The 25,480-nt window shown below is 45.8% G+C and overlaps 2 protein-coding genes and 1 long non-coding RNA gene across 5 annotated transcripts in view; 2 read left to right on the top strand and 1 right to left on the bottom strand.

The window, feature by feature from the left end:
- Positions 1-3,859: 3,859 nt before the first annotated feature.
- lpar2b (lysophosphatidic acid receptor 2b) lies at positions 3,860-15,390 on the top strand. 3 transcript variants are annotated; one of them, XM_079730235.1, is made up of 6 exons: positions 3,860-4,049; positions 4,460-4,560; positions 8,460-8,974; positions 9,847-10,341; positions 11,810-12,063; positions 14,194-15,390. In XM_079730235.1, the coding sequence occupies exons 3-6, from the start codon at positions 8,713-8,715 to the stop codon at positions 14,290-14,292; spliced, it is 1,110 nt and encodes a 369-aa protein (XP_079586361.1). In that variant the 5' UTR covers positions 3,860-4,049; positions 4,460-4,560; positions 8,460-8,712; the 3' UTR covers positions 14,293-15,390. The 3 variants fall into 3 exon arrangements, with proteins under 3 accessions (XP_079586361.1, XP_079586360.1, XP_079586362.1); XM_079730234.1 differs by lacking the exon at positions 4,460-4,560; XM_079730236.1 differs by lacking the exon at positions 4,460-4,560 and having other exon boundaries at positions 3,866-3,930.
- On the bottom strand, positions 13,997-17,649 carry LOC307071260. The gene is made up of 3 exons (XR_013811619.1): positions 17,044-17,649; positions 16,630-16,766; positions 13,997-15,417 (listed from the first exon to the last, which is right to left on the bottom strand). It is a non-coding gene; the product is annotated as an uncharacterized lncRNA (long non-coding RNA).
- A 1,506-nt stretch (positions 17,650-19,155) lies between these two features.
- LOC307092070 (calmodulin-regulated spectrin-associated protein 3) overlaps positions 19,156-25,480 on the top strand; it is a gene marked incomplete at its 5' end in the record, with an annotated part of 18,080 nt that continues 11,755 nt past the window's right edge. Inside the window, 5 exons of the mRNA XM_079758954.1 lie at positions 19,156-19,288; positions 23,040-23,317; positions 23,433-23,573; positions 24,342-24,425; positions 24,678-24,713. Of these exons, the coding sequence (XP_079615080.1) occupies positions 19,156-19,288; positions 23,040-23,317; positions 23,433-23,573; positions 24,342-24,425; positions 24,678-24,713 (672 nt within the window). The remainder of the gene's footprint in view (positions 19,289-23,039; positions 23,318-23,432; positions 23,574-24,341; positions 24,426-24,677; positions 24,714-25,480) is intronic.

Raw genomic sequence — 25,480 nt, 5'->3', positions numbered from 1 at the left:
ACTGATTCATCATGATAAAAGTTTTAGTTTAAGCCAGGAGAGGGAGCCAATGAGTTGATAAGTTTATTATCACGAAATTAGCAAACGCGACCTCAATATAGGTACCGTGATCTTTTGCTGCTATATTTAATCAGAGTATCCCACACTTTTTGAATAATATATTTTAAACGATAGTTGGGTGGAACAGAGTATACTGACATCTGCGTTCAAATCTTTCCCACAGCTATTTGGCGGACCACAACACAAACATCACTGAATTTGACTGTCAAATAAGATGAATTGCCATTGTGGTTATGCATGTCGAATTAGCTTTCCAATTGAGTGAAGTCAGGAAAAGGCCCTCAAACATGATGCAGGAGGCAGCAGTTCTCCATAATGGCTGTTGTGGAGAATGGATCCTAACGAAAGTATAACTTAATTATATAAATCTTTACTTTATTACCAGTAAAACATGTCTCTATATGCTTTGTATGACGTCACCTTGCATCCAAAGTTAACTTCCTTCCTTTCTCAGATCGAAATGTGCTCTGTTTGTTTGCATTTGCATCACCACTGACAACCTATTGTGGTTTTACCTTTTGCCTCCTTATAAAAAACATAATCCATGAGCAGTGAGAGCCCCTTTTTGGTCTGTGTTCCTTTGCATCCTAGTGCCCATTGTGACTTTGACAGCCCTGAACATTCATTGCCTCTTGGAAGACGCGTGGTTCTTGCTGCCTGTGTGTCTTTCCATGATCGCACTCCATTGAATCAAACACTTTGCTGTTAAGAAGTGTGCCAAAGGAAATCATTTTTCATCAGAGCCAATGAAAGACCAACAAGGGACCGAACAAAAGGAAGTTTGGGTTTCCCTTGGCTTTGAAGGCCTCCTGGGCACTTGCTCATTCTTCTTTGGTTGGCCTTTGTCTAAAGCTGGTAGTGGGATACTACTTTTATTCAGTGCTGTCGTGTCAGTTACAGTACAGTATTGCAGGGACGTGATCAAACCATCAGCGGAGCAGTGTCTCCTGACCTGGCTTCACTTAAACAGCCGTTATATCATCAATTCTACCGAAGAGCATTTAGCATGTCCGGACCTTCCGTGAACGTTAACCAAACTTTCAAAGGAAGGAAGTTTGACTGAAGCAAAGACGAACAGCAAAGATAATTAATTTTAAAGATAATATCACTGACCAGTGATGACCTTAAAGTTTGTTAAAAGGAAGAGACAGAAAAAAGTACACCATCCTCAACATAATGAAAAATAATGATCCTGATAATAAAATAAAATGTCCAAAACTGGGACATCTTGCTGTTTGGACATCTATGAAACCACTGACTGGATCTGTGTTGTCATCACCGACTCTTGCGTTGTGTTTCTTGGACAAAGCACTTGTAAATGCATGACCGCAAGCCCACTTGGCATTCCAGGACCCTGGTTACACAACTATTTGTGTTGCAGCTGGATGGATACCATTAACAGACCTACTCCAAGTAAACAAAAGGTACAAACATGCTCTTCTCATATCCGTTGTATGTATGAAAATGAAAGAGCAAGTAGGTCAGAGCGTTGCTATGACCGTCAATGTTCACACATGTTGCTGTTGTTTTGTGTGGCCTTGTGAGAGACCTCCATGTTTCCTCAAACTCAACAAGCAAGTTGATGTCAGAGTTGGGATGATGGTAGTTGTGTGTGTGTGTGTGTGTGTGTGTGTGTGTATTTGTGTGTGTGTGCGTATTTTTGGGGGATGAGAGGGAGGAACTGTACAAGTCGTTGAGTCATCAAGGACTTTGCTAAATGGATGCCAGATGATCCTAAGGAATTCCACATGTGATAAAGGCATACTTGGTGACAAAGTGTCATTTCCACACACTTTGACTCATCTGGGAGAGCAAAACACACACAGACACACACACAAATTTGCTGACATGCATTTCCATTCGCCAACATCCTAGCGGTTTCTCACGCGACCTAGAGGTTTTATAGTGCACATATTGATCTCCAGGGATCTCTTAATTCGTTCCCTTCCATCGGGCTGTTCCCTAACCGCCCATGTTAGCCCCAGAGCGCTACTATCTCTACTTACTCCAAGACCCAAGTCCTCCAACACCAGCATATATTACATTACTTATTATCTTCCCCTCGGTCTCTGTCTTTTTCGCTACAGGTCACATCCACTCCTAATAAAGTCTTATCTGGTCCGCTCACACGCATATGGGCCATGGTGCGATATGCAGCCAGCCTGCCCTGTATCTATTGGTAGACGGGGGACAGGCAGGGAGGTATATCTCCCTGTGCTGCCGCTAATGCTCGGTGGCCTTGGGCTTTCATAAAAAACGATTCCCTCGCATTCCTTTTGCAATGGGAGAGTCAACATGTTTTGGTGGTAGTGGTGTTTCGCTATAGAAACCTCTTGTGTTTGGACACTAAACATCATGGGCTGAGAAGTAGCATGCACCAGTCACAGCGAAGAGGTTTTGGGGGTCTATAGCAGGGGTCGGCAACCCTAGGCACGCGTGCCACCACTGGCACGGGGCAGCATAATCATTGGCACAATTAGTGCAAATATGTTTAAATTAGTTACAGAAACCAGTGTTCTGAAATGGGATCAATTAATAGTTTTAAAACCTCTGTTGTGAGTAATAGAGAAGAAAATATTTAAAATATTTTTGCAAGTGGCCTTTATGCATTGCCTTCACATGGTATTGCAAAGCTGTATGTCGTAAAGATATTGATGTGGATGGTTCCAACATTCTCATATATTCTCGTTTTTTACATTTCTCACGGTGCAAATATGTTTTTGAATGAGTTTCTGAAAATGGTGTTTTAAGATGGGACATATGTAATTATAATTTGTAAGCCCATGTTGCAAATATAACAATCAAAAAAACATTTAAAATGTTAATGCATGATTGTGGACTATATGGAAATAGTACAATTCCAGGTCTTCTGGAAATGTTTTTGGTCGCTGTGTCATAATTCAGCTTAATTTTTAATATATTGTTGCTTAAGGCACACTCATTAACGAGAAAATGTAAAACTTGCACTGCAAGTTGAAAAGGTTGCTGACCCCTGGTCTATAGGAAGTTGTGTGTGTGTGTGTGGGGGGGGGGGGGGGGGTGCGTGCGTACGTGCTTATGTCATACAACACGCCCCTTAGGGAAAGTAAATGTAGACGTTGAATAACCACACACGGCTCCTCGCGTGTGCTCACCTCCACCCACTCAGCCACTCACATAAACAGGAAAGATCCTCTCTGTCATTCCCCCCACTACTTCTTCCCCCTTTACCCCATCTGTCTGTTGCCCCTGTCCCGCCTTTCCGTCCCGCTCTCGCTCTCTGAGTCACGTTTTAATGAAAGATAATGTTGACCTAATCGGAAGGTCTCCGAGGTTCCATAAACACTATTGCATCAACCTAAAAGCAAACAGCCAGGCCTTTGTCTCTTAACAGCCGTCCCAAGACCCATGGAGGCCTATTTCCCTGACAAAAGATTTAAACCAACCGCCTTCCTTTGTATACACGATCACATCGGCGTCATTCACCCTGACTTTCAGCATCATTTTCAACGGACCCATTTATAATTTATTTACAGGTTGAAATCACCATTCCCCCTCCAGAATCGTTAACATTGGAGCCGCTATTAACCTGCCTGACACATTGTGTCCCACTAGGCTGCATTGAGGATTTACAGTGTGGAAAAAAAGAAGAAAAAAGTGGTGCCGAATTTCAATTCATCCCTTGTCACTCATATTTCAATCTTACCGCCTATTGGCTCTTCCTTCGTGCACGGCTCCGCGGGCGGGAGGGGGTGTTGGGGGCGGGTACACTCGCTCAGGTTGAGCGGATTAGACCGAAACCCTTTATCGTGCGAGCTCGTGTTCTCCCGTCGCCGCCGCCGCGCCCTTTCTCGGTGGTTCAGCCACTCTGCTCAGTGCTCACCGCCACAGGTAGGCTACGACCGGGGAACCTTAAAGGGAACACACGGTGGAGTAAACCACTTTTGTTGGTGGAAGACGGACCCTTTTAGAAACATCTGGAATGGAGAAGCACTAGTAATAGAGCAGCAGTAAGTGAAACATTCGGTTGGATTTTCCCTACACGACTTCCTTTGTTTAAACTGTTTTTAGAGAGTATCGTAGATAGGCTAATGTGTGAGTGAGGCAACAAAAAAATGGGAGGCACTTTATCCTACTTGCCATGGCCCGACTCGCTCTTTTTTTAAAACAACTTTTAAGTAAAGCGAAAGAGCCGATTCAAAAAGAGAGCGGTTGTTGTGTTTGACAAAACTGACCAAATGGTGATTTGGATTCTGGATGAAATCCAACGTAACAAAAACAATTCAAATCCAGTCTGTTTTCTTGCGCGTTGTCCTTGTCTGACGGGTCACTTGCGGTGGGAGCCGCCGCGTCTCAAGGTCCTGGGATAGGAGCTCTCTGCTGCCTGATCACTTTCATGTAACCTGCACTTTTTGTTTAGACTTGAGACGTGCTGCTCTGCGTTCCCAATTCAAGTCTTCACGTTTCGTCATTACTACCTGGGCCTGCTCCCCACCGCCACCTGCAGCAATCTGACCTTAGGCAAGCCCATTTTTAAGTCACTCACAGTATTAGTCTTCCAGTCTTAGTCGTAGCCTGTTCTGAAATGACCTGCATGACACATTTCTGTCAATGGATATTGGTGTATGACGTAGACCTTGACCTAAAGCAATTTGTAAATCCACAACGCCTCGTTTTGTGAAACCTTTTTTACTTTTTCTTTTTTGCGTAAAGGAGGTTGGCCACCCTTGTTGGCGCGACACACACACACACACACACACACACACACACACACACACACACACACACACACACAGTTCTCTTTGCCCTTTAATATTAAAGCATTCATATGCCCATTATATGCTATATTTGCTTCGTGTTGTTTTACTCAGCATTTTTGAGTAAAATGTGCCAGTTCGTTTTTAAACCAGGTGCATTCTCCTGAAGTTACTGGCTGGATGTTGACGCTTGAACATGGTTTCGTTGTTGAAGGAAGTTTGTTTTCTAACACCTACCAATGTGTATTTAGTAGCCTTACACCCTGAGTTGGCCTCCTGATCTCAAGCTGTCTAGTGTTGAGTCCTACTTTAGTTTCCAGTAGGTAACTACCCTTGTAAATACCCTTTGCAACCGGTACAATTGCAACATTGATAAAAGAACATGCAAAGCGGCAGAGACCAACAGAGCAGAGATTGCTGTTGTAAAGTTGAGCTCTTGGCTTTGTTTTGGAGGGAGTGGGAGAAGACAGGCGGGCGTGTCTCTGGTAATGAGCGGGTTGAGAGCAAACCTGTGTTTACTGATGCAACTCACTCCATTTACACACAACTCGTGGATCTTGTATATGATAAATTCACAGCTACAGACAAATGCATCGTTTGACTCTGTTGGTTAGGCAGTGTCTCACCAACATGTGGTGCTCTGTTGTTGGGCTATCTTTGAGAGGCAACTGGATGCAAATTAAATATAGATTATGGCAAATTAAGAAGAGCTAGGTGTTGTGTAGGGCTATGATAAAACAAAAACAAGAGGCACCTATTCAAATATGTTGAAATTACTTTTCTATCCAATCAAGCATGCCAAATCGGTCGGTACACTAGCTGCATGGAGGATATTCTTGAAGTGATAACTAGTTGGTGTATAGATCGGTGCCATACTGGATTTGGCTGAATGAGTCAAACCAGCCACACTAGCTACATGGGGGATATTCCAGAAATGATAGCAAGTTTAGGCTTTACCAACTTGGACCTTTCACCATATGTTTGGTGTATTGAAAGCAAATGTCTTATTCATAAAGTGAGCACAAACATTTAATCTTTTATATGGTTATAAAATTACCCCTATTTTTCGAACCATATACATTTTATAACCATATCAGTACTGTTTATGCTCCTGTTTCCTCTGCGGTCCATTAAACATGTGCATGACTAGTCAGGGGGATGTTTGTTAAAACCAACCTTCAGCACAGTCGAAGGCAGCGTGGTGCTCTGTGGCAGCGACATCCTGTAATGGAGTGCCATGAGGAAGCAACAAGGGAAATGAGCAAAAACTATAATTAAAAAAACTGCCAGCTGCCCCATTTTGCTATTTCAGTACCCCGTCTGTGGGGTGTGAGACTGCATGTTCAATCGAAATGAGACTAGGAATTACCATGCTGGATTTAAACACTTCTGTATAGCACTTAATACAACCTTCCACCGTTCTTCATTGATAAATACTCCAATGTCGATACAACAATGAAAAACACTTATTGTTGTAATATTGTAAATAAGTATGGAACCGTGTTTGTGTAACAAACCCAGCTGCTAGATTTGGTGGTCCAGTCTCTTATCAATATATATATTGATCATGTTTTATATTGATATTGATCAAAAAACCATCACGATATGATAATTTAATGTTTTATTGCCCAGGACTAGCCGCTATCAATTCCTTTTCCTGTCCCTAACGATAGATTAACGGTAAGCATCCAGAGGGTGTTTCCCTGGACACTTTGTTTCCCTTGACTTTCCACTCAGATCAGTGGCAGGAATGTTATTGCTCTGCCTCAGCACAAACATTTCAGGATCATGTCTCTTGTTGCGGCTTTGGTCTCCAGGAGTGTTTTCACACATGAGCAGTGAGCACTAGGCCACTTAGTCAAAGGCCTGATAGAGTTCAGGCGTGGTGCCTGAATTCAGGCTTGAGCTCGGCCATGTATGATGTCAAGAAATGTGAAAATAGGTGAGCGGTGCCTTTTAAAATGTCTAGTCAACACGTCAACCTACGTGTCCTTTTGATTGACATGTCTACCACCAACTAGGCAGTCTAGTCTATATATGGAAGACTTTTACCTTTGTATGTTTGCACTGATGGTGGTCTGAATGGGACTGAAAACGTTTTGCACTCACTTTGGGTAGCACTTTACACTTTTATTCAATAAAAACGTATTGTTGCATCGGCTACATGGTGTGCGTGTCAAGAAAGGCAGTTCTCTATGGTGTCTTTGAATGTATTTGATCATTTCAGGCACAGATAATTTTACTTCCTATCAGCCCTGTAAGTCAATCATTCAGGGGAATAATGCAAACTTGGGAAAGAGGAAGTGAGGAAAATCTGAGCACGGGTATTTACTACAATTTTAAAGTTTGGCTTATTTGTAATTTCACTTGGACTTGACTTCCGATTTAAGGATTAAACATGTGTGTGCAAAACACCAGGCTCCAGGAATATTATGTTTATTAAAGGTTAAGGTCTCTCCCTTTCACTACCATTGAATTTAAGGGTGATGATTGCTTAACCGCAGGTGTGCTCCAATAAGATGGAGATGACATGTAACGACCAGTAAGCATGTCATATTCTTCGGGTTGAAGAGGGGATGAAACAAAAGGCCCCTCAAAATAGGTGTTAACGTAAGGTTGGTTTGCTTAATAACAACAAGTATCCTGAATGGAACCGGCTCAAGAACCAGATTTACAAGGTAGAAAAGGGCTGTATGTGTGCCTGACTGATCAAATATTAGTCATGTTATTAGTCCAGCAATTTTAAGGAATTGTGTGTGTGTGTGTGTGTGTGTGTGTGTGTGTGTGTGTGTGTGTGTGTGTGTGTGTGTGGAGATTGGGTTACATAGCTGGATTGTGTAATTGCGAGGCGTTTCTCTGGCTGTACTAAGCCTTCTGAATAAATGCATTGGTACTTTTACAGGATTACAAAAGCGCAAACAGACAAGAACTACACCATGGGGGATTGTGGCCATGGCAAGTTTACTGTAAGCATTGGTTTAGGGGGACAGTGCTAAAACAAGGGTTGGACCTTTGACTCGTTATAGGTGGTTAGTTGTCAAAATGTGTGTGTGTGTGTGTATACATTTTTTACCTCATTATACATTTAAAGACTTTTAAATGTATAAGGAGATGGTATTATTTGTATAGTGTTATCACAGAAATATCCACAGCAGTTTTGAACTCTCAATGGGCTTCAGGAAAGAACCACTACCTTTTCCTGAATTTAATGTTACTTTTCTGTGTACAAAAGTTGTACGAGTGTGAAACATTAGTTTCTGCAAACGCTTTTAAGTACAGGAAACTGTCCTAAATAGAGCATAAAACAGCTGCAACCCGCCAGTTCATAATTGAACACGTACGCCGATGAGAATGTGAGTTTGAGTCCTACTTTCAGAAATATATAAAAAAACAATGCATAATATTTAGTAGCGGTATCGGAGCACCTGTTCTTTTTCATGGAATAGAAATTGTTTGACCATACAATTTACTATTTTTCTTTGCTCTGTCCACTGTGTGCGTCTTGTAGAAAAGTCGGGACCATGCGTGTACATTGTGTATATCGTATCTAAGAGAACATTATAAAACACAAAAGTGTTTTTTGCATGAAGCTCCATGTCTGAGGACACCTCAGTAAAACAAAAGTGATTGCTTTCCTTCTAAACAATGCATCTTTACCCTCAGGTATACCGGGAAGGTCCAGAGTCTCAGACCGGCCAACGCCAAAGGATTCTCCTCAACTCCTGCAACCTCCCTTCCTACCATACAATGGTGTGCCGGTGTTCCACCTAGATAGGGTCACTATCTAAAAACCTCCTCCATCAAACCCTATCCTTTCTGAGGTCGCAACGGCCTCCACAGGGCCTCTCTGGGCTACTTTCCCCCAGCCTTAATCCCATTTCTCTCAGCTCATCCTTCCCCCCCCCTCCAGCACATCATGCTGATGGACAGGACTGAGGAGGACATCAGCGGTTGCTACTACAACCGCACGGTCAAGTTCTTCTACGAAGAGAGCGGCAAGAACATCAGCGACCACTGGCGTAGACGGGACTATGTCATCGTCAGCCTGGGCATGTTAGTGTGCTTCATTGTCATCCTCTCCAACATGTTGGTCATGTTGGCCATCTTCATCAACCGCCGCTTCCACTTCCCCATCTACTACCTGCTGGGCAACCTGGCGGCCGCTGACCTCCTCTCAGGTACTGGGGCCGAACCATTGCTCGAATTCAAACCGGCACCGAGATGTAATGGACCGCGATTTATAAATCGCGGTGATCGCACTATGCGTGGTGCAAACCGTGCCTGTACCGACTGGCTACCATCGCTAAACCGTCAATTTTGAATTTAGACAAATTCTCATGTCAATGAGATATAATGGATCAACTTTATTGTAATAATTTATATTAATTCCATGGCTAAAACTGAATGACATGTGTTCACACATGGACAAAGGTGCAAAAGTAAGAAGATTTAAGACGGAAGACTACATATATTATCAAACATATCTAGCTAAGCAGTTGGCTCTATATACATGATAAAAGAAAGGAGACTCTTAAAGTGAGGGTTCGCAATATAATTGTATTTTGAAATAAAATGGAACAGCAGTTCTTCGTAAAGCAAACAAAAAGTAATCATACAGTTGGCCTTTTTGTTACTATACCTTTCCATGTGAGCTATTTCCTAGCCATCCATGTTTTTATCGACACAAGAGAATGTAGGAGAATGTTACTTTGCACCCTATAGGATAATGTTACTTCTTGGGACCCGAACATACGCTCATGTCCCAAGAAGTAACATTCTCTTGTGTTGACCCAGGGCCTTTTAGCATTAGCTTTAGCGTGAGCGATAGCATGAGCATAAGCTTAGGTTTAGCATGAGTGTTAGCGATAGTGTGAGCTTTAGCTTTAGCGTGAGCATTAGCGCTAGCGTGACCGTTAGCGATAGCGTGAGCTTTAGTGTCAGCGATAGCGTCAGCAGTCGCGGTCACGTTTGCTTGGCTCGTCTCTGAAACAAACGTCAGGCGCCGCTCCACTCGACTCACACGTGCCCCTTTCTCATTCCCCTACCCCAGGGATCTCCTACCTCCACCTCATGTTCCACACGGGCCCCTGGACCATCAAACTGTCCAAGTACCAGTGGTTTGTGCGCCAGGGGCTGATCGACACCAGCCTGACGGCCTCCGTGGTCAACCTGCTGGCCATCGCCGTGGAGCGCCACCAGACCATCTTCACCATGCAGCTGCACAGCAAGATGACCAACCGCCGGGTGGTCATGCTGATCATCGGCATCTGGCTGGTGGCCATCCTCATGGGCCTGGTGCCTACCATGGGCTGGCACTGCCTGTGCAACCTGAAGAACTGCTCCACCATGGCGCCCATGTACAGCCGCAGCTACCTGGTGTTCTGGGGCCTGCTCAACCTGCTCACCTTCACCGTCATGATGGCGGTGTACATGCGCATCTTCCTGTACGTGCGCCACAAGAGCCAGCGCATGTCGCAGCACACCAGCCAGGTGCGGCACAAGGAGACGGTGGTCAACCTGATGAAGACCGTCTCCATGATCCTGGGTAAGGCGCACTCAGCCAGGGATTGCCCTAATATGGGCAGGAGGGAGGTGCTCCTGTTATAGGAGATGTATGTTCTGAATGGTAACCGTGGGTTCTGTATAAGGTAGGGTGGTCTTCACGGGCGGGCGGTTATCCTCACACAGGAATCCTCCAGCAGTACTTGCGTGTGCATGAGTTCCAGGAGGCTCTTGGGATGCCTTTTGTGTTTACATACTAGTCCCGAGCGGGCGTGCTGCGTCCGCTCCGCCGTGTCTAAACCTGCCCAACCCTTCCGTCGCTCGCACTCTCTGCCGCACTCTTCTGCACATTTTCTTCTGTCCCCGGGCGGTTTGGCTACAGTCGTTTTTTTTTTCTCTTTCTATTGTTGATCTGGCCAGTGCCTCCGCGTTCACCTCCATCTGCTCTCTGTAACTCTTTATGAATACATTGCAAATGTGTTGGTTCTGTGGGGGGCGGATGCCGGAGCCTCGCGGTGCAGCCTGCTACATTACTGCTACGTAAAGTGGGCCGGAGAAACCCCAAACGTGCCCAGACAGAACAAGACTCCTAAACCACCATGACGCATAACATTCTTTGGTGTGCGTGCGTGTGAGTGGTGTGTGCGCGTATGTGTGCATAATCTTCCCATAACCTTCTATCTAGCGCATACATCGGTGGGCTCCCAGTCCTCCTTGCTTTGTGCCTGTGTGTGTGAGAAGTATGAATTCCTATCCCACTTTGTATTATGATAATGAAACCGGATCACTGGGACCAAACCCATTCCACACACTGTGTGCGTGTGTGTCTACTTTTGCGTTCCGCTGTTCGGGGGGAACAGAGGGGTCTTTTTGCTTCTCTCCGCTGGCTACCCCTTATTTGACCCCCTTAATGTTACCCTCTGTTGCAGGATAGTTCGGGGGTTCGATTCCCAAGCCGAGAGGTTCTGGGTCGAGCCCCCATGCCTTTCAGGTCCCCCATGTAGGCAGGCTTAAGCCAGATCCGCTGCCTTGCTCGTTAATGACATCTCAATTAAAATTGAGTTCTCAAAACTCAATTTAAAGATGACATATTTTTGCCACCAGGTTTGATTGTGATTAGCCCTTACAAGCCGTTTTGAAAATCGGCCTCTTCTGACATCAAAAGTGGGCGTGTACACCTACGTAGATGTTTGCTGGATAGATCAGTGTACCGGCCTACCCAGTGGATTGTAGCAAACACTGCTCATCTATCCATCATACATCTAGGTGGACACGCCCACTTGTGATTTCAGAAGAGGCAGATTTTCAAAATTGCTTGTAACGGCACACCTGGTGGTATAATATGCCACCTTTAAGCCAGGTTCGCTGCCTTGCTCGTTAACGACATCTCATTAAAATTGACTCAACTTAAATCCCTCTTTCGCGATGTTTCGAGGCGCCCGCCTAATGACTGTTGATGCACCCCACTCGTCCCCACCCAATGTCCCCCCCTATACCTCGCCCCCTTGCAGGCTGCTTCGTGATCTGCTGGACGCCCGGCCTGGTGGTGCTGCTGCTGGATGGCCTGGGCTGCGACAGCTGCAAGGTGCTCCGCTACGAGAAGTACTGCCTGGTGCTGGCCGAGTGCAACTCCTTCGTCAACCCCATCATCTACTCCTTCAGGGACAAGGACATGTGGCGGACCTTCAAGCGCATCCTGTGCTTCCCTTGTCGGCGGGACCACGGCGGGGAGTCGGCAGCCCGCTTCACCAGCATGGAGCAAGAGGTACTGTCCGAGAGCAACGGGGGTCACCACGACAACGGCGGTCACCCCGACGAAAACGGTCGCGACGCCAAGCACTGAAACCACCCCCCACGCAGCGGTCGAAGCCCTCGCGGCTAGGCTGCTAGAGGGGTGGGCGGGCGGGTGGGCGGGGGTAAAGCGTCTTGGGATTGGGACGGTGCTAGCGCACAGAAGGTCGGTGACACCCTGGCTTGTGACGAGACGATGGCCGTTTTAACAGCAAGCTAACGCGCTTTTGGTTGGATTCACCCCTTCCGATGATGGCGGCCCAGCTTTTGGCACAGATGTGCATGACGCATGTGTCACCCGCGCCCGGGATGCATGCCCCGCGTCAGTCCGCCACGCAGGGTGTCAATCACGGCCACACAGTTCACCGCTGTCCTTTTTAATTCAATCCACGGTTAAGACAACCGATTAGGAAGGTATCGGAAAACAATCAGCAATGTTCATATGCCGATATTAGACAGGCCTTCTTGATTCCCTGTGCAAGATATAGTATTCGATGCAATTGTAAGGTTTTCTTTTTATTTTGCCGTCAACTGCAAGAATTTCCAGCTGTGAGGTAGAAAGACGTATGTCCTTAACGTTGCTAAATAACAATAAACAAACCTAGTAACAGGACGGAACAAAGGGAATTATGGGCTCTGTTCTACTTAACTTTGGAACTAGGCATGCAGGGAAGGTACATGCCAATTGAATCACTTTATTGTTGTGTTGTGCAGAGCTGGGGACACCGTGCACACACCCCTCTAGTGTTCAGGTCCATTCTGTGCTGCACCCTGAGTCCTGATTTGTACAACGCCTTCTTTAGCCAAGGATAGCCAAGTGCTTTAACATTTCCAATGAAACAGGAATCTAAACAGTAAGAATTTTAACACAAGAATTGTGTGCTTTTCAATATTCTTGCCGATAGTCAAAAGCCCTTTTCACGATTTTCAGCAAGGGTTTTAAAATCTCTAAACCCGCATTTTTTATTTTTTTTATTTGAAAGAGCAAAAAAAGAAAAGAAAAAGTATTTCTAAATATTAGCCGTATTTCTCGAGGCACCGAGAAGTACCTGTTGACACATTTGTGTGTGTGTATGTGTATTTACTGTATATTTGTACGCTGTGTTTTGCGTGGCGTGTAACGCGGTGTGTGTCGTCTTGCCCTGCATGCCGCTAACCCGCTCCAGAGGCTCGTGAGCGTTTCCTTCTGGTGGGCCTCGGCCTCTTGTGTGTATTGAATCCATGCACCCTGCCCCTCCATCTCACAGAGATGACTCTTCATGTCTAAACACACAACGCATGTGCTCTGGAAGATGTCGCTTCGAAACTACATCGCCGTGGCTACCTTGCTAGCATATGCGTGTGCAGATGTCCCTTGTGGTTACAATATTTACACATACTGTCAAATAGTGGATAGAAAAAGCGAGGGGGGAGGTGGGAGGTGGGTGGTAAGGTCATGGGGGGGCCACCATAGCTTAGAGTTAGGATGGTTCAGACACGCACCACACCGCTCCCCACCACAATACAGACACACGATACATTACCAGATCACGGCATGGTAAAGTGCTCAATGGTTATAACCCCTACAGGTACTTTTCTTTTTCTTTTTAATTGTACAATACAAGCCGAGACTGAAGCCAATTATATTTTGTTCGTAAATGACATGCCTTTTCATATTGAAGGCTTACTGTTATGTACGATGTTATTCTGGAATAAAATGCTTCATACTATATTGTACATACTATTTTTGGGGTTGAATTAATAAATGTGTATTGGAATCTACACCTGCCTGTTTGTTTGTCTGTTGTGTAGCTGTGTGCTGTTGTTTCTGTCTGTCTGTCCGGTCTGTCTGTTCTTTAGTGCAGTCATGAACTTATTGTTTCCCTACACAATGAGTCAGACGTAGGTGACAAACAAAATGGTTGTGCTTTGATTTTAATTGATTTATTAATTTAACAGTTTGTACTTTGACTAACTCCATATAATTTCTTTCTCTTCCTTTAACCTGATTCTGTCTATTTTTTAACAATCTGCTACACCTACTCTACACCCCTTTCCCTCTTTTTTTTAACTCTTTCTCTATATCTTTCATCTTTTATCTTCCCTTTTTCGTCCTCTACTGTAGCCCCTTAAGAGTCAAGGTACTGCATCGACAGAGTTGAAGAACGGAGCCTCCAAGAGTGTCCTAGGTTCCAAAGACCCCCTGGACTCCTCGGAGAACTAGCGTTCACCTGAATCAAGAACATTCCCCACTTCATTTTGTATCATATTCTATCTGTATGTTTTTTTGTATTGCTCATTATGAATACTGACTGATTTTTTTTATTGTCCCTCATGTTATTACCCAGAAAGGATAGTGCAGGTCAATATTTGATTGCATTGTAAAAGCTCATGTATCACCTTAGTGTTTGGAATTTTTTTTCTATGTGTACAGCAAACAAGGCAAAAAATAGTAGGGCTTGAATTAGCCTTGTATTTATAGTCATCCAATGATGGCAGGGTTGTGTATTAAATTTGAGACCAAAAGACTTTTAAAATGTTCACAAAATCAAAGGCTGAATCCATGTATAACTTGTATTTCTTTAGTGAAGTTGTTGCACTTCTTAATTCAAGGGTACTCTGAAGAAGAGGGGGGGGGGGGGGGGGACATCTTAGAATTATTTTGTTGTTCTCTTGGTTTGTATGTGCACATCAAATCAATCTCATAATGTTAATATATTTAAAGATCTGAGCTTTTAAACTGTAACCCAGCAGAAAATGATGGCAATGTGGGTTGAATCCCAACCTTGAATTTACATGTTTAACCCATAGAAACTGACATATCATTAAACGCTTGATACCTGCAAATGTCTTAAGTCGGGGGGGGGGGGGGGGGGCTGTGGCTGATTTAAAAGGGAGTTGGGATACTCTAAGATATGTTCCATTGTGTACCTGAGATTACAATACGAAAGGTCGGGGAGGACCTTTGTTGGAAAGAAAACCACCCTTAGTCTCTTCTTCTTTTCCACTCCCTTCATCATTCCTGCCCTTCCGTGTTGTTGGTAGATGCTTGAATACAGAGTCCTTCAGACTGTTGTTGCCAAACGATTTGTTGCTCTTCTTCTTGCCCTTCCCATCCAATGAGAGCCAGCTCTTGAAAGGGCCCTCCCTCGTTTGCTTCTTCTGCTTCTTTGGCCCCCAGCCGTGTAGCGTGAGAAGGCTGTTGTTGTTCTTCTTCTTCTTCGTTGGTGTCTTAATGTGCAGCGCCCCCCTCAGCACGCTCAAGGCCCTGAACACAGCCGGCTTGTGTTTCTTCTTCTTACCGAAGGACACACTGCGCGACGACGAAGCTCCCATCGCGTTCACACACCTGTAGGGAAAGATCAGGATTTTTTAAATTAGAGGAACGTATTTGAGTTAGGGAACGTCACACATTATTTTAATTACTTCAGAGTGTGTTAACTGGAAGAGTCGTTTCCTATTCAGATAAACTTGGAATGACACTTTCTGCCTTCTCCTCTGAGATGGTGGAAAATAAGCAGCTCTGCTTCCTGTAGCTCATGTATTTATCATATTGATTTACAGTTTTTCTCAATCGTTTAAACACGTTTTCTGAAACTATAGCTCAATTTCTCAAAACTCTAAACACAAAACTGAGAAGAGTTAATCATTTTGTCAAAACTCCACAAATTCTTCTCAGAACTGATTTTCTTCCCACCAAACAGTAAACACAGCTATCAAATGAATATCTCTTAGAGAGCATCAATTAAACACTGGTGTGGTCAATTCAAAACACTTCATCAAAATACTATTTATATATGTTTTGGCTTCATGAGGCCATGTTACATATTTCAATGTATAAAATTGTTTACAAAAAGCTTTCTTTTTTAAAGTTGCAATTAGGTGGTACCAATAGTATAAAGACTGTTGCCATATTGTTATACAATCAAAAACCCTACAGTAAGAAAATGTTTCGACTTTCTTTCAGGGGATGTAATGATGAAATCAGTACAAAAAGGTAACAAAGCATTTTTTTTTTACTGTAATACAGTAAAATGTTCAGCTGAACTGACTGCATAAAAAGCTTTTCGTAGGCCAACAAAAAATAAAAATAAGAATATAAATGAGGTGAAACAGATCTACATGTAAATCAGTGTCTCCCAACTCCGATCCTGATCTGGCAGAAGACCATATCTACAACACAGTAGAGCTCACCAGAGGCCTCTTTTGTGCTCTAACACACGATTGAAGTGTTTTGCCAGTTGAGTTTGAACAGGTGAGAAGTGAGTGAGACTTATTGGTAATTAGTTGTTGCGTTTTGAAGGCCAGTGTTTCCAGGTGAACCAAGTGTGCTAAATGATAAGATCTGTGCTTAGAGTTTTGCAAAAATGTGATTTAGAATTTCTATATGTGTGGAACAGTGGAATTGTGCTTAGAGTTTAGCAGTCTGGAGTCTTGTAGTTGACACATGAGCTTCAAGTTTTCAGAATTGTGTGCATAGTTCCATTTTTTGTGTGTATACAATCGAGAAAAACTAATGATTAGAATGTGCTACCCCAAAATACATACGGTAAAGACACACCTGTTGTCTCCTTGAAGTCCATGAGGTACTGTTTTCAGTGGTTGGTTGAGTTGCAGTCTGAACCGACTTCTCCTAAATGACCTGATCTTGTGAAGCTTTTGATATTAAATGACCGATTTCTTCAGCTTACTCCGGGGCTGTAGGAACACATTAACAGTGTTTAAAGTGGCTGCTTTCCAGATGGTATTTTCAGATCTGACCTAATAGTCAACCAAGGAAGACTGAAATACACAAGACTGGTTCGTAGGCATTCCGTACCTCATCGTTTCGCTTTAGGGCTGCTTATCCCCAGCTTAGTATTCACATGCTTCATTTAGGACTACATGAACATATCTCAAAGAATACGTTTTCATTATGGTGACTTAACAAAATGTGTGTCTGTGTGTATGTGCGTGACGTAATGAAAACACTCACCGGTATTTCACCCTTCAACCTGGACGCTTCCCACAATCCACTGCAGACTGGATATGCCGTTCCCTACAGTGAGTCCACTACACCACCTTGACCCTTGGCTCCATGTTCAAAGTGCAAATTGCCTGAGAGAAGAAGGATCACTGTAGGGCGGGGCCCACTTCCCTGCACCTATAGGTAGGCAGCCAAAGCCCCCCCCCCCCCCCCACACACACACACACACATCCTGCCAGAAACCAGTCTGCTCTGAAACCTCCCATACATCGGAGGAACCGGAATGGCTGTTGACAGCAGACAACCTGTTGCTGGTGGATCGTTGTGTCAGCGGTGAGCAACAAGGTCAAAGGTCTGCCGTTGTAGACGGATAAAGTTTGCCCCCAAGGGAGTGATTATCTTCTGATTATCTTCTGGACCGGGGCCTTGTGGTGGAGCAGACGTCTGGGGTGACCGGTCGGCCCTCTGTCCCCGGTCGAGGTGAAGGGAGCCAGGGAGAGATGGGTGTGGTGTGTCGTGGTGGTGGTTTGCCTCTCTCTGTGCTATGCGGTGGGTGAACTTGAATGCAGGCCGGCGACTGCAGGGGCCTTGTTTTGCTCAGGGTCCTCCCACACGGAGCCTATATACATCAGGAAATGTTGACAGTCAACTCTTTGGTTTCCAGCTTTCTAGGGAATCTGTGTTCACAGATTCGTGCCTCTTTTGCATCCATTTATGGTGGAAATGTCTTCATTTATGTTAAGGAAAATACAAAATCCAGGCACCAGGTGACAATTCTAAATAAAATGGAATAGTAGAGCACAGTAAGGTGCTCAGACATTCGGTATTGCTTTCAAACCTGTATTCTCCAGTAGATCCACTTGTGTCATTTGACATTATACCGGCTGAGTCAACACACGATTTAGTCTCCCGACCGTTTTGTGTCTTTTGTTCAGAGAAGTGTGTGCGTGTGTGACTGTGTGTGTGACTCTGTGTGTGTGTGTGTGTGTGTGTGTGTGTGTGTGTGTGTGTGTGTGTGTGTGTGTGTGTGTGTGTGTGTGTGTGTGCCTGCAGGTTTGATTTTGGGATCCCCCAACACCCTCCCCTGAAATCGACTCCTCTGCAATCTCCCCATTTCCTTCGGCCCTTCACCTTTTTCCAGCCTTCCCCTAACTCACAGCTCCCCGCAGCAGGCCTGCCTGTCATCAGCAAGCACCGACACAGCCCAAAGTTGAGTCCTCGTCTCTTACCCCTCAGCCAGAGGTGGCCCGACCAGCTCGGCTGGCTCTCCTCCGCCTGGCTGCTCGACTGGTTCCGGGCTGATCTTGTCTACCATGATGTCAGGGCTTGGTGCCTATCAAGGAAACGGGTAAACTGTGGCCCTGGGAGGGAGGATGAGGGGCGGGCCCCTGACGGTTGGGGCCGGGGTGGGCCTGTAGGATGATGATAGTGATGATTGTCATGCAAAATGATTGCTTGCTGGGAGCGGATGCTGCTGTGATGACATCATCTTGGCTTGTATCTTTGTAATGGAGCTAGGTCGTTAAATGGGCACGGCCTTCTGGGGGAGTGTCTATCAGTGAGCTCATCTGGATCACCAATGGACGTAGCAACAACAGAGCCACTTGCTAATAGGACATGATAATCATGATATGAGAATAAATAAACTTAGAAAATAGATTTTTCCGAAATAGTATTGGGGTTGTATACAACATAGCAGGATTGAATGAGTGCAGCTAAGCCCCATATGGATGCTTAATGGATCCATTAAGCATGCAATAATTAACCACTAGCCCATACAGAAATTAAGTTTACAATTTCACCCATTGTGTGTGTGTGTGTGTGTGTGTGTATGTGTGTGTGTGTGTGCGTGTGTGTGTGTGTGTGTGTTTTTGTGTCTTTGTGTGTGTGGGGGGCAGCTGTTCAGTTCAGTGTATAAATCACACATCGTTCATTTACGAGGGGCGGAGCCACGTCTAGAAGGTGTCTGCGTACCGGTGTCTGCGCGTCATATTTTATGACCCACAATCTCCTGTGCCACCCTCTCATCGGTCCTCCCACTCCTCCCATTTTTCTACCGATTTTTTTCCCCGGTTCGGCGGCGCATGCTTCTGCTTATCATCCGCGTACAACCGCTCGGCAATGGTGGATGCAAGCGCGATGAAGAAGGCGTTCACCGTGTCGGATATCAAACCGCTGGACCAGTACGATTTCAACCGAGCCAAGATTTGCGCCAGTGTCCGGTGGCTGCTGTCAAAATCATACGGGTCCGCAGGTAGGCGTTACGGGGCTGTGGCAGGGGGATCGCCGTGTGATGCTGATGCGCTACTTGGGTGGGGCGCGGGGATGAGAGGCTCCATTGGATTTGGGCGGCGTTGACAATTTCCGTAGCGAGGATGGAGCTCGCAGCATCCTCTCCTGCTCCATCCTCCCCGCTGCTCGGCCTGCTTGGCCTATAGCCAGAGATATCACCCTTCTGGCCGCTGCTCTGGTTAACACGGAGCGACCGTAGTGGTATGAGGTTAGGGAAATCACAACCCTGACCAATGATTTAAAATGGAAATGTGTGGAACACGTCTAAACATCCGATCAGTGAAGCGTGAAGGAGGTGGAAGATATAGGCTGCTGCATTGCAACAAAGCACTAGTAACTGGCTCCTTTAGGCCTTTTATTAATGTGTTTTTTTTTTCAATCCAGTTTTGAGTATATCATTGCACTTAAACTTTATCTAAATAATATTTACTGGAGGCAAGGGATAAGTAATTACACGCTGTAGGTAGGCCTATAGCTATATAGGCTACTGCATAATAATTGTGTCAGTGTTACGCACGCGTCCACACTTGACGTGTGCACCTACAGCAGGCATGGGAAGGTAACGAAAGTAGACAATAGGCATGTAGCCTGCTCTGCTGACATGGCTCGATTCAAACTCCGTATTCAATCTGCTTGATGTAATAATGGTTCACTATTCGGCCAAGCTTTATCAAACCCTTTACCGAACCCTTCTTTAAGAGCAAATACGATGATGTTTTTTGATTATGATTATTATCGATTACTATTAATTGCTAGTGATTTCTAGGGATTCAATCGTCTTTTATCATCATGACGGGATTTGGTTTTTAGATATAGTTCACTTAGTCCACAGTGGGTTATTGCCATAATACACCTATGTTACATAGGCCTATCTTAGATGTAACCATATAGAGCGGTCAACTTGGCAGGGATAAACTCGAAAACGCCTCCTGGTTTTCTCTAACTGTCAGATGGAAATCACCCACTGGGTGCCTCATTCAAATGGGATGGCTGCTCAGATAGAAGACTGGGATTATGTCCTCATGTGCTTTGTCACTTTATCTCTTCTAAACAAAATTCACACTTTGTAGCCAGCAGTTATCATAGCTAGGATAATACATATTTGGTATTTCGTCGAAACTACCATCCTCGTCATGAATTAGCCCCTGATCCAGTCGGCTCAAAGATGTGATAGAAAAAACATTTGTTTCTCTCTGTGTGAGGCTTTTGTAATTTCTATTTTCCAGTAGCGACTGATTAGGATATTTAACCTCATCCTAATCCCGCCCTAGAGTCTTGTCTGTTGAACCACTGGTCCGGGCCTGCTTCCATCCTATTAGATTCACATTGGGCTAACTGGGTTAACTTGGTCTGTATAGAGACCACACTGGCCCGTGCCCAATGGAATGGCTGTGCTCTCCCCCTCCTGTTCCCATAGCGACCATGGTTCTGTGGCTCCAGCAGTACTGTGGTGTGAGTGGGTTTAACCCCCCAGCTCTGTGTCACTTTATGTAACAGTGACACAAATGGGTGTCAGTCTGTAGCGCGTTACACCAGCACTCAGCCGAGAGGCCATCCCAAGGCACCTGGTAAATCGTCTGTGGAGTCACCCACTATGGATTGTGGTACTCAGTTTGTTGCTATGACAGTAGTTTGAGATTCCCTTGCTTCTCGGTCCTCTACGACTCGTCTCTTTTCCTCACTTCTTCCTCTTCCTCTTCCACTTTTTCCTTCGATTCCCTATACTGCCACTTCCTCTTCTTTTTCCTTCCTCCTCTTCAGGCTCATCCAGTGATTAAATATATCGATTCTTATCTTTTATATGGATGCATAAAATAAATTTAGTTCAGGGACAGCCTTTTCATATTCCTTCCAAACACCCCATCAATTAAATCGCAGACAAAAGTGACGTGAATTGATGTTTGAATTTTATTTAAATGTGTGCAGAAGCAAATGTGTATGGGTTTATAGTAATCCATCTTAGATTCTGGAATTAAGCTAATGGTTTTAAACCAAATCTGGTCAAAGTTGCAGATGTTATCAAAATATCCCAACCGTTTGTGGAATCGGGTGTTGTGATGGCGTGATATGTTGGTTTTCAACCCCCTCTACACCCGTGGCGAACGGGCAGAGAACCTTTCATTTGTGTGTCTGGCGAGGGGACATTGTAATGCGTCCAGTCCGAAAAATATAGGAAGAGTAGGGTCTCCAACCTAATGATGATATCTGGAGCAGCCATCCACACGCTGACATGTTCAAATGTGGGTCATCCTGGGGGCGTGTGTGTGTGTGTGTGTATCTGTGTGTGTGTGTGTGTGTATCTGTGTGTGTGTGTGTGTGTGTGTATGTGTGTGTGTGTGTGTGTGCGGGTGTGCGTGTGTGCGTGCGGGTGTGCGTGTGTGTGTGTCTGTGTCTGTGCATCCATAAAGTGTTATTGTTAGTTTGTAACTTGTCTGTTGCGCTCTGTGGAATAGTTCTTGAGCAACACACACACGCACACACACACACACGCACACACACACACACACACACACACACACACACACACACAAACACACACACACACACACCCTAAGTTGAGTTGATTTGAATTGAGTTGCTGATACACATGATGACATTTTCTCTGGAAGGAGCTTGTCTTTGGCTCCGGGTTCTGTACAGACGACGCCTTACGCTCTCACCTGCCATACACGCAGGGGCAAAACCCTGCTACTTTGAAGATGAAATCGATCTAACCAATAATGTGTTTTCAGGGACCTGTACGATCCCTCTCATATCATACAGCCTCTTATTCAATGTTTAATCGGTTGAGTTTCTCTCTGGAGAACAACGTCAAACTCAGTCAGACCTATTGTAGTTTGTCCGTGTTCGTTCACACAACACCCACGGTGTTATCTGGTGTCTCTGTGTGTGTGTGTGTGTGTGTGGTTTTGAGTATTCTGCATGAAACGTCTGACCTCACACACTCTTTTTTGAGTTGGCACGTTTCCCCTGTAGACAGATATTCCACCGGGGGTGTTGAGTCACCCATCTACTCAGATAGGCCCAGAAGGAAGCTATTTCTGTGGTTTCGTGGCGGAGCCTAAAGAGCTGATTATGGTTCCACTTCGATGCAAGGCAAGGGGGTTTACACGACCATCAATTCCTTGCAGGCCCACCTTGTGTACACTGCATGGGTCTGACGTGCGCCTCGCAAAAATTGTAACCTTGTTGCCGAGGCGACCCAGCAGCAAGGGCTGTGATTGGTCCGCTCGCTAAAACCCGACGGAGAACCAAAACAGGTTGACGACTTTGTCGAAGCGTATGTGCAGTCATTGCGTTGCATCGACGGGGAGTCATAGCGAAGCCTTACGTCCCTCCATCCGAAGAGCCTAAGCTCCCACTGTGTGCTCTCCCCGCCTCCCCTCAGAGAACACAGTTTTAACACACACACACACACACGCACACACACGCACACACACGCACGCACGCACGCACACACACGCACACACGCACATACACACACTCTTACACACACACACACACACACACACACACACACACACACACACAGACACACACACACACACACACACACACACACCACACACACAACGATCACATGGTGGAAAGTAGCCCCTGGGTAGCTCATCTGAAATTGGCCTGCGTGTCTGACAGCGGCCGGGTGGCTGGGTGTGAGAGTCGCGCCCCCCACCCTCTGATCCCCGTCTCCCCGCCCCCGTCCCTCCATCCAGAGAACGTGCCGGTGGAGCTGCGGGAGCCCTTCTACAAGGACCAGTATGAGCAGGAGCACCTCAAGCCCGGGGTGTCGGCGCTGCTTCTCTCCCCGGAGCTGTACTGCCGGGCCCAGGCCCTGCTGGCCCAGGCCCACGGGGTCTCCCTGGGAGCTTCGCAGGGGCCCCCCGGCGACAACTCGGCCCTGCTGCAGCTCCTGACCAAGAAGGGCTTCGCTCCCAGGGACCGGGACGTCGACGTCACGGAGGAGGACCTCTGTCACACGCCCATCAAGACGGTGCGTGCGGTGCTGTGGTTGGTCGATCCGTTTCATGCACGAGTTCCGAAATGGGTTGGAAAAGATGGGAATTGTGTAAAGTGATGGCTGTTGTCGTGCCTTGTGATTGGTGCAGAAGGCCCACCTGGCCCTGATGGATGCGCTGATGTCATTGGCTGCCAAGGAGACGGTGGGGCGGGTGAAGATGGCCGAGGAGGCCGGGCAGATGGGGCCAGGAGAGCCCTGGGAGAACGCTCTGCTCTTCTGGGTCAACAGGGTGAGAGCACAGCGATCCCAAGGGCTCTGTGTAAATGCTAACCTGGACACTCGAGAGTTAAAGGTGACACAGTGTACCACCAGTGAGCGTGATGTAACTGAAAGGTTGCTAGTTCGATCCCCAGCTCCTCCTAGCTGAGTGTTGATGTGTCCCTGAGCGAGACACTTAACCCTAACTGCTCCTGACGAGCTGGCTGTCGCCTTGCATGGTTGACTCTGCCGTCGGTGTGTCAATGTGTGTATTAACCGACGTAAGTCGCTTTGGAGAAAAGCGTCTGCTAAATGCCCTAATTGTAATTGTAATTGTAATTGATTAGCCGTTACAAGCCGTTTTGAAAATCAGCCTCTTCTGACATCACAAGTGGGCGTGTCCAGCTAGATGTGTGACGGATAGATGAGCAACGTGTGCTACAGTCCAGTTGGTAAGCTGGTAGACTGATCTATCCAGCACACTTCTAGTTGGACACGCCCACTTGTGATGTCAAAAGAGCTAGATTTTCAGAACAGCTTGTAACAGCTAATCACACTCACACCTGGTGGTATAATATATCAACTTTAACTTCCAGACAGAAAGGTTCTGGGTTTGATCCTAATTTAACTAAGTGTAAGATGCTTTGGATGCTAAGATGCTAGCATCTGCTAAATGACATAGTGAATATTGAAAAACTGGGTTTGCCGAAGATGGCGGGTTCAGCATGTGTAACATGGAGGGACAGACTAGTTAGTATCTAGTGTAATTTGATAATTAATTTGATGCTCTGTCTGCCAGTTGAACCAGACGTTGCGAGAGAGCACAGAAGAAGAACCGTCAAAACCTCAGACATGCACAGATCTCCAGCCCGCTGAGGAAACTGTAAGGAACACCGACATGCACACCAAATAGAGAAGCACAAAACCTCACAAACTATGTATACGTGCAATAACATGCATACACATTCACTTGCAAAACACAGAAACACACACACATCAACAGAAATGCATGCACATGAGGTTCATTTCCCCAGTAGTGAACCTCACTTCCATTCGTTTTATGCCGATGTCATCACCTTGTCACAGACTGCATGCCTGCAACTTTTGTGTCTTCTCTTTTGCTTCTGCCTGCCAGTGTCCTTCCAACCGATGGTACTGGAAACTAGTCCCAGTAAGTGTCCTTGTTTCTTTCTCTCCTCGGCCCTTCGTCCCTTTTTATTTCTGTCTTTGCTTCAGCCGGAATTGTGATGCCGGCTTTAGTAAGCTCATAGAGGATCGTAGTGTTGGCTTTAGAAGGCTCACAGGTGGAAGGTGGATCGTAGCGTGGGCTTTAGAAGGCTCACAGGTGGAAGGTGGATCGTAGTGTGGGCTTTAGAAGGCTCACAGGTGGAAGGTGGATCGTAGTGTGGGCTTTAGAAGGCTCACAGGTGGAAGGTGGATCGTAGTGTGGGCTTTAGAAGGCTCACAGGTGGAAGGTGGATCGTAGCGTGGTCTTTAGAAGGCTCACAGGTGGAAGGTGGATCGTAGCTTGGGCTTTAATAATCTCCTAGCTGGTAGGTGCCAGTTTGGAAGTGCCTTTATGGTTGATGGTAAAGTCGGGACCTTTTGAAGACAGACAGCTGGGTTTCTGCCTACGGCTAAGGTGTTATATTGGATGGAGACGCCCTGGTCTTAGTGTCCGTCGTAGTCAGGGCCTTGATTTCATAACTGGACAGGGTAGGAGATGACCAAGTATGAAAGGCAGGGGGGCATCTCTTTAATTCTCCTCCTTCCCTTCCCCCTTTCCCTGTTCCTCCCACCTCTCTTCCCCCCTGAACGAATCATGTGACTTAATGGAAGTCATGTGACTGACCAATTGTGGACATTTCGTTTTTCCCTTGATGACCGGGCACCCTGAAGCATTCACGCTTGTCTCCCTCTCTGTCTCTCCCTCTCCCT

Source organism: Pollachius pollachius, assembly GCF_949987615.1.
Source record: "Pollachius pollachius genome assembly, chromosome: 2".
NCBI classification, from domain to species: domain Eukaryota; kingdom Metazoa; phylum Chordata; class Actinopteri; order Gadiformes; family Gadidae; genus Pollachius; species Pollachius pollachius.
Note: the sequence above shows the minus strand (reverse complement) of the source record. Positions and strands in the feature narration are given on the sequence as shown.